General features: G+C 54.3%; 1 protein-coding gene across 1 annotated transcript; it reads left to right on the forward strand.

The window, feature by feature from the left end:
* Window positions 1-180: 180 nt before the first annotated feature.
* Window positions 181-7886, forward strand: SEC22B (SEC22 homolog B, vesicle trafficking protein). Its single transcript, XM_039699300.1, has 5 exons — window positions 181-349; window positions 588-697; window positions 4928-5088; window positions 5406-5552; window positions 5880-7886. Exons 1-5 carry the CDS (start codon window positions 275-277, stop codon window positions 6032-6034), a joined length of 648 nt encoding a protein of 215 aa, XP_039555234.1. The 5' UTR covers window positions 181-274; the 3' UTR covers window positions 6035-7886.
* Window positions 7887-8888: the final 1002 nt, after the last annotated feature.

Consider the following 8888-nt stretch of genomic DNA (forward strand, 5'->3'; position numbering starts at 1 on the left):
GGGGCCGGAGCGGTGGGCGGGGATTGTTTGGAGAGGCTTGAACGGGGCGGGGCCGCTGAGGGGGCGTGGTCATACTGAGCCTGGTGGGCGTGGCCGTGCGAGGGGCCGCGTCCGCTCCATGGGCGGGGCCTCGGGGGCGTGGCCTCGCGTTGGCGCAGGCGCGCGGGGCGGCCGCGCTGCCCAGGGGCGGGCGGAAGTGGCGGCGGCCGCGCACCGGAAGCGGCGGCGGCAGTTTCCGGGCGGCTCCGTGGCAGGGCGGGCGGCGGGCGCGACCATGGTGCTGCTGACGATGATCGCCCGCGTGGCGGACGGGCTCCCCCTCGCCGCCTCCATGCAAGAAGACGAGCAGGTGCGGCCGGCGGGGCGCGGGCGGGGCGGGGCCGGTGTGTCCGTGAGGAGCGGGCGGGGGGCGATCTGCCGGGAGCCGCGCCGTCCCTGCTCGCAGCAGGGCGGCTCTGGCAGCGGGGCTGCCTCCCGGCGGCGGCGGCGGGTGGGACGGGCAGAGCCCGGCGGTGTGTCGGTACCGGCCCCGGGGCCCGGCGGTGTGTCGGTACCGGCCCGCAGCTCCTCTCTCCGTGCCTCCTCAGTCAGGCCGCGACCTGCAGCAGTACCAGAGCCAGGCGAAGCAGCTCTTCCGCAAGCTGAACGAGCAGTCCCCGACCAGGTGCACGCTGGAGGCGGGAGCCATGGCTTTCCAGTGAGTACCGGCGGGGCTGCGGGGCCGAGGGTTTGTTGGAAGCGGGGCTGCCCCTCGCCCTGCTGCAGAGGGAGGGGGGTGGGTGCTGTCAGTGCTTGGCACAGCTGTCTGGTGCTGGTTTTCGTGCGGGTTGTGGCTGTGCCTTTGCTGCAGGCAGGGCAGGTTCTGTTCCCTCCCTGCCTTTCTGTTTGTTTGCACTCTGTTGTGCCTTCACGGCACCTTCTGGGCAGCCTGTCTTGCCTTTAAAGAGGTCTGTCCTTGTACAGCCGGGTGGCAGTGCCACTGTGAGCTCCTGCTGCCCAGGCCTGTCCTCTCTGTGCCCTGGGAGAGCTCAGCTGTTCATGCATTACAAGCACACTGAGCAGCTCTGAATGTTTCTGTTATTGTTGTCCTAATGCCTGACAGAGTTCTTTCTCTCATCCAGTAAATTCAGCCTTATTTTTGCTGGATTTGTTGGGTGTGTTTCATTAATTTCCTTAACTCTTTGCGAGCTCTCAACTTAAAAGCACTTTTGGCATTCTGCAGTAGTACTGCTGCAAGGGAGCATGGCTGTGAAATAAGGAAATGTTACAGGGGTCAGACATCCTTACTCCTTAGAGGCAGGGCAGGGGGAGGGGTGGGTGAACAGAGGGGGAGCTGGCAGTCCCTGGAGGGCAGGAAGGCTCATGTGTGAGGAGGGAAATGCCTCTTCCTGTGCCATGCCATCACCTGGCAGAATCATGCTTGAGCCAGGGTCCTGGCAGGAGTCAGGAGTGTGCCGTGTCAGGGATGCCTGCTGGAAGCCTCAGAGCTCAGGGGCCAGGTGAGCTCTGCAGGCAGAGCTGTGCCAGGAGCGTGCCAGGAGCCACGGTGCCACCCCAGCAGGGTCCCTTCAGTGCCAGGTGACTCCCAGTGCCTGGCTGTGCTTGTGGCTGCCAGAGGGGGAGGTGGCCTTTGCATGCAGGGCAAGGCTGGCTTTGGGCCTCTGCTCTAGCAACAGGAGCAAAATCTCCCACCCCAGCCCTTTCTTCAGAGATTCAGAGGCATGAAGAGATGGCAACAGGAGTTTTTTGGATGGGCAATCTCTGGCAAAAGCAGTGAGGTTTTGGGGGGTGCTTCTCTTGTCTTATGTCTGCTAACTGCAACAAGATTTATTAAAAAATCTTTTCTCTGATCTTCTGGTTGCCTTTGTTAGGGAGTTACAGTGTCAGAGGCTGGCCCTGATTGGCCTGGCCATCCTTATCTCCTCTTGGATTTTGGGTGTTGTTGCTGCAGTTAAGTGCTAAGTGCTGCTCTTCCTCTTGCTTTTCCTCTGAGTTAAATCTTCACAGACTTTAAAAACTGCCTCGTTTCTGAGTGTCTCCTTGGCACAGCATGGGTGTAGCTCTGCCTGGCAGTGAAGCTTGGGAAAGAGCCTGTGCAGATGCCAGTAAATCCCTTCTTGAGTTACCTCCGTGATGCAAGCAGAGATGTCAGGGAAGGTGGCAACACTTGCCCAGGCAATCAAAGCCTCTTGGTGGTGGCTGCAATGACAGCAGTGGTGCCGAGGAGGGAGGGCTTGGGCAGGCCTGTTTGGCCAGCTGTCTCAAAGGAGCAGCCAGGTTACCTGCCTGGGACACGAGTGTTCCTCCTCCTGGGCTGAGTGAGTCCCTGGGTAGGTTTTGCTGGCCACTGACAGCTGCTGCTGCAGGGCACTTGCTTCTGCCTCCTTTGAGGTGGGGCATTTCAGCAGGACCTGTGTGAAAAGAGCAGTTTCAGGTCAGAAACTTTCCTCTGCAGGAAGGGGAGGTGACAGGGGAATTTGAGATTTAGTCTAAAATAACGCTGACCCATGGCCATGTTGCTCACCAGTCTTTGTGCCAGATCAGAGCTCTGACTGCTGAGGGCAGCACAAAGCAGGACAGAGCATTCTGGGGGGAGTCAGCAGCACGGCCAAGGGTATTGCTGGACTTGCTGAGGTGCTGTTGAACATCTTCAGCTTCATCAGTTCAAGGCAGAGCCAAGCCTTCCTGAAACCTGAAGTTTAAATTGTGAGCCCTTGGGTGATTTCTGTCAGATGCTGTGCCAAGGTTTCAGCTGCAGAAGCTGTGTCACCCTTGCAGCAGCAGCAGCACTGGGCTATGCAGGTACAGGAATGCTGACAGCTCTGCTGTGCTGTCAGTGAGCAGGTGACCTTTGCCTGATGAATGGCTGAAGTGACTCCTACCTGTCATTTAAAAGCAACCCTTGGCCTTTGCCACTGTTAGCAGGATAAGGCTTTTCTCTCAAAATGTCCAACATGATTACAGGAGACCTGCTGGCTGCACTCTGTGCAGAGTTAACAGTGGCAAGTGGCCACATCTGTCCCTTGTGTGAGGATGTGCAGGCAGGTGCTGTGCTGAAGCCTGGAGGTGCACACAAAGTCTGAAACTGAGAGGCCCAGCTGTGCAGGAACTCTGGTCTGAAGTTGACAAAATTGCCTGAATCTGGGGCAGAGTGAGGTGAGCTCGCTCCCTGTGGTGCTGACAGACCAACTTTAAATCCAACACTGAATATCACACCAGGGAGAAGCAAGTGGGAAATGCAGCTGAAGAGCTCCAGCAGGACCAGCTGGCCCAGCAGAGACAAGCAGAGCTGTGCTGATGGGACACGTTCCTCAGAGTGCTCTCACCTGGAGAGGGCTGCTCCAGCAGTGCTGTCAGAATTCCCTTCTGACACTGGTTCTCCTCATTTCAATAGATTTGCTCAAGTCTTACTCGTCATGGCAGTGGCTAAATCAAGCTCTGGGTGCTGATCTTTAGCAACCCCTATGTGGCAAGCAGGTCTCCAGGGGTAAGGGAAGTGATGCAGTCCAAGCTGAGGAGCATAAAAAGGACCAAAGGCCACTGGCACGTGGGGCGTGCTGTGGAATGGATGATGGCAGCTGGAGTTTCTTCTTCTGGTTGGGGTAAATCTGTTGTTGTTTGAAGGCTGCCAGGGTTTGCACATGGGCCATATAGAAGCAAAAGAAATGGATACTGCTGAGCCCAGGAACAAGGTGAGGATGGCTAATGTAAAGGACGTGGCCCTGCTGGGGTATCTGGAAAAACAGCGGGGAGTGGCATGAAGTTGTTCTGTAAGCCTGATGTGTCTATTAACAAAATTTTAAGCTGCTTATTTTACTACAGTGCCCTCAGGACTGGATCATTTCTTTAATACACTGCTAATCTTTATGCTAACCAGACTAATGCTTAATGGCATTATGCAGAAAGTCAAAGGAAGGTAACCTAAAAGTAGCACTCACGCTCCACCCTGAAGAATATAGATAAGCATTCAAAAGTGTTTACAGGGCTGTTTATTGTCTCCACCCCCTCAGTTTTGGTGGGAGTATTGTAGCCTTTATTTTTATACTGGCTGAGAGAGGAGGAAAATTCAGTTGGGAATGTGGAGCAGCAGAGTGACACAGTGAAGCCTAAATAGTGTCAAGGTTGGTGGTGGGTGAGAAGAGGACCCGTGTGCCCTCAGCTGAGGGGCAAACCAAGCAGCTTTACACAGCAGCAGGTGTGTCACTGTGTGCTTTGGAGCTCCCCACCTTGCAGCCAGAGAACTGGTGGCACGGTCACACCCACCCACGGCGAGCCCATGAGGTCACCATACCCCCCTAGCAGCAGTGTCCCTCCCCAGCTGGCCCTGTGGTGGTGCATGTGCATGGCAGCACCCCTCCAGCAGGCTGGTGGTGGTGAGGAAGGGGATGCCCAGCCCTGTGAAATGGAGAGGGGCAGCTGGCAGGGACTGGGTGCCTTCCCAGCACACTGAGACCAAACTCCTGTGTGTGCCTGCTCATCTCAGTGCCTCAGCCTCCCATTCGTGGGCCTCAGGTACTTGGCTGTTCTGCTAGTTAGAGACATGTTGGCCACCTTCCCCTCTACTCTGCTGGCAAACTTTGTTGTGCTCCCCTCCTCCTGGCTGCAGGGTGTTCTCTTTTTTATACTCCAACAGTACAACTCTTTTGTTCAGCTAATGGTATTAACAGGCCAGCTTTTGTTCAGCTGAAGTCAAAGCCCAAGGCTGTTGGCATGGGTATAGGGTCTGAGGCTACAAGAAAATTTATTTTGGCTTAACAAAAGATAAGCCATTGCTTTGCAGAAAGGTTTACGCTTGATCCCGATGCAGAAAACCAGAAATTCTTGTACCCAGTTCTCATTGCCTCATAGGAATAAAGGTGTGCAGGGTGGTGTTTGACAGGATAGGTTCAAAATTGATTGATTAATGCTCTGTCTCCCATTCTTTTAGCTACATCATCGAGAAAGGCGTATGTTACCTGGTCCTGTGTGAAGCTGGATTCCCCAAGAAGCTGGCCTTTGCATACCTGGAAGACTTGCACTCGGAGTTTGATGAGCAGCATGGCAAGAAGGTTCCGACAGTCTCCAGACCCTATTCCTTCATTGAATTTGGTGAGATCCCTCTCCCTGTGGCTAGTCAGGAAACTTCTTGCTGGGAGGGAGCAGCAGCCATGGGATTCTCTGCAGCTTGTCCTATGGAATTGACAGCTCAGATTCTTCTTGGCACTGGAGACACAGGTGTTCTGAGCAAGAGAATAGAGAAGTGGTATGGAAATGGTGCATGTCCTTAGATTCAGATTTTGTGCTTTTAGTCTGTTGGCCTCACTCCAGTGAATATTTGCATGTAGTCTTCAGCAATGCTCCCACTCCTGCAGCCAGGCAGCTCTGTGACAGGTGACACTCCCCCTGACAGCCCTGTCTCCTTTCAGACACCTACATCCAGAAAACCAAGAAGCTCTACATTGATAGCCGGGCAAGGAGGAACCTGGGCTCCATCAACACAGAGCTGCAAGATGTGCAGAGGATTATGGTGGCCAACATCGAGGAGGTCTTACAGCGAGGAGAGGCCCTGTCAGGTACTGGAATGGCAAGTGTTTGGCACACAGTTCTGTCTCCTCGGGCAGCTGGGTGGGCAGAGCGTCCTGAGGGGAAGGCTTGACCCTCCTGAGAAGAGCAGTGGTGTTTCAGCTGGATCAGCTGTATTCTGGAGCAGCTGGCAGGTGCTGGTGCTGCTGTGGGGAGCCCAGCCCCTCTCCAGGTCGGGTGGCTCTCACCCCAGCAGGACAAGCCCCGGAGCGCTGCAGGGGGCACAGGCCACGCTGCCAAGAGAAACTTGTACACTTAATGTAACATTTGGGGAACGTGCAGTTAATCCTAACTCCTCTCCCCTTTCCCTTGAACAGCTCTCGATTCCAAGGCCAACAACTTGTCCAGCTTGTCCAAGAAGTACCGCCAGGACGCCAAGTACCTGAACATGCGCTCCACGTACGCCAAGCTGGCGGCCGTAGCCGTGTTCTTCATCATGCTGATTGTCTATGTGAGGTTCTGGTGGCTGTGAGCTGGCCCAGCCGTGGAAGAGGGAAAGCCAGTAGCCTGGCAGGTGGATGTGTGCAGGACACTGCTCATGGGGGATGTGCATTAGAATCCACACAGGACCATCACCTTGGCAGGAGTGTCCTGGGGTTGTTAGGTGACACCTGGCTACTGCATCCCCTAGTGGAGCCTAACAATAGGTGTGAAGGCTTGTTGACTGCAGGCTTTTCCTCTGAGGCAGTTTGCACTGGGATACTGCAGAGTTTGGCCTCCCAAGGTTCTTTCCCCTCCTGGGGCACTCTGGGAACAGTCAATCAGTGCTGTTTAGCATAATCACATTGTACATCCTCCTGTTGAGTAGCTCTAGTGGGAACTGGACTCTAATGAACATTCCTTGTGTTGGTAATGTTTGCTTTTTTAGAATCTGGGTCTGCAGTTCTTTTTCTTTCTTTCTTTTTCAAGTCTCCCCTGTTTACAGGCAAGTATTTCACTGTACATAAACCAGCTTTCACCTCTGTCTGAATACCTGTTGAGTGTTTTGTGTCTGACGTCCTGGCTTGTTACACTTTAAATTGCTTTAGGAAGAAATGGATGTTAAACTATGCCTTAAAACACATTCTGTCCAGTACTAGGAGGGGCAGTGGAAGGCTTCTGTGTTAACTGGTTCCTGCAAAATTAAACTCCAGGTTTCTAAGTGTCCACTCTCCCTCTCCTGACAGCTGTGTGTGACAGTATGTTTCCACATGAACAGGGTGTGTAATTCAATGCCGTTGGAACGGGCACAGTGCAAACTATGTCAGCACTCTCTATTTTTCCCTTCTAGCTGCAGATTCACTACATTATTTCCTTCCTTTTTGTAACTGTGCTTTCCTTCCAAAATGTGTCAAAACTGCCAGCATTTCATCTCTGGGATCCTTGTTTTCTTTCTCCCTCTTTCCTCACTCAAAACAACCAAAAAACCAAAACTCTGAATGTTGTTGTGAAAAAAAGGCAGTGTTTCTGTAAAGAACACTTTACATGAAGGATTAGGATAACTTCAAAACAGTGGAATCCTTTAGAAACACCACCTCTTTTACCCGTGATCACCTTCTCCCTACCTCACTTGGGAAGTTGAAACTGTAGGTGAAGAAAAACTCATTATGGGGCAATAGTATAGAGCTTCTTTTCTTATGGGCCAATCTCTACATCACCAGTGTAATATGATTTTTTTCATAATTTTTTTTGGTCCACCTGTGCTGAGAATAACATTTTTTGCAGATTTTGGTTTTATTTAAAAAAAAAGAGATAAGAAACCCCACAGCTCAGGCAGTCTGCTGCATTCAAATGTCTGCCACTCGGTAGAGGAAGCAGGTGGTGTCACAGAGGGAAGCGTCAGGACTTCCCAGCACCTTTTACAAGCACAAAACCTTGTGTAGTTCTGGATGTATAAACTGTGACCTGGAAGTGTTTCCTGCCATGGGATAGGAAACACAGCTGTTGTCCTGTCTGGGAATGCTGCCCAGCTTGGCACCTTGTTGGACTGGCAGAATGCAGTCAAGCACTTGTCCACCGATGAACCCAGCAACTCTGAGCTGCCATACAGACTAAAGTAATCTGGTTTCTGCATGATGCCTCTAAGTGTTACTTTGTAGGTTGCTTTGTTATAATTATTATAATGATTTTAAGTCCTTTTAAGTGGTGTCCCTACCAGGTGAATGTCCCAGTGCTGTAGGTCTGTGTAACGTAGGTGCTGGAAGGTCTCACCGTTCAGACACCGGCCGTCCGTGGATTGTTGTGATTGAGGGGGTGATGTTTCTGCAGCACGGGGCAGCTCGGGGGGCACCTGCCCTCTGCAGCCCCGGTGTCAGCAGTGAAATAAATGCTTCTGAAAAATCCCCTCTGCGGCGTGGAGTGTCCTGTGTCGTTCCTGTGACCTTGGGGGATGCTTTCCTTCCTTCCAGGGACACAGGAGGGTGAAGACCCCACAGATGGAACCACCTGGGATAAGGGCTCCCTTTTGGAGGTGAAACTAGTTGAAAGATGTTATCTTGACCACTTTCTGCTAGAGAAGGTGTACTTTGGTTATAGCAAAGTAGGGGTGTCTCCCTGCTGGCACATCCCTGCCTGTTGGCAGGAAACCTCGGCACGGGCAGAATTTTATGGGGACAGTTTCGTGGCCACGCTCTTCATAGGGGCAGCATAAGAAGCAGCACAAACTGGGACTGAGTGGGGTGTGTAGCCCCCGGGAGCTGTGCCAGTGTGAGCAGGGCACGGAACCGAGTGCCACTTGCCTGGAGGGATGGCAGGAGTCCTGGTCTCCCGCAGGCCAGCCTGGGCTTCCAGGGAACACCTCACGAGCAATTTTCCTCACTGCGTTTAAAACACGGAGCCCCCATTCGGCCCTCGAACAGGGGCGGGGTGGACAGGGTTTTGCTTTGCTGGGGTCTCTCCTGCGCTGCGTGGTGTGAGCTCAGCTCCCGTCTGGCTGCTCGGGCAGAAGGAAGGAGGAGCCGCTGCCCTTTTCTCCATGTGTTTCGTGACGGCCGCTCTCGGCTGGGAGCGTCCCGTTGCAGCAGGGGCTGCCGGGGGTGCGGTGGCCGGTCCCTGCCGGGGGCAGTAGCCTGTCCCTGCCGGGGATGCACTGGCCGGTCCCTGCCGGGGATGCACTGGCCCATTCCTGCCGGGGATGCACTGGCCGGTCCCTGCCGGCTCGGGGGTCGCTGGCAGCGGCCGGAGCCTCTGGCTCTGCCTGCAGGTGGCAGTGCCTGCGCGGGGCTGGGGCGCGGTGCGGGGCTGCGGACACGGAGGGAGCTCCTCCTCAGGGCACCCCCAGCTCGTTGCGATGTCCTGGCCACCCCAAAGAGCCGCAGCCTCCCCGTGAAGCCGGGGATGTTCCTGCC

Source organism: Passer montanus, unplaced genomic scaffold (genome assembly GCF_014805655.1).
Source record: "Passer montanus isolate IOZ18808 unplaced genomic scaffold, ASM1480565v1 scaffold131, whole genome shotgun sequence".
In the NCBI taxonomy this organism is placed as follows: Eukaryota; Metazoa; Chordata; class Aves; order Passeriformes; family Passeridae; genus Passer; species Passer montanus.

Coding starts and splice junctions, on each gene's coding strand:
- SEC22B (XM_039699300.1), top strand. CDS start 275: ATGGTGCTGCTGACGATGATCGCCCGCGTGGCGGACGGGCTCCCCCTC. Junction 350..587: donor CCATGCAAGAAGACGAGCAG/GTGCGGCCGGCG, acceptor GTGCCTCCTCAG/TCAGGCCGCGACCTGCAGCA. Junction 698..4,927: donor GCGGGAGCCATGGCTTTCCA/GTGAGTACCGGC, acceptor CCATTCTTTTAG/CTACATCATCGAGAAAGGCG.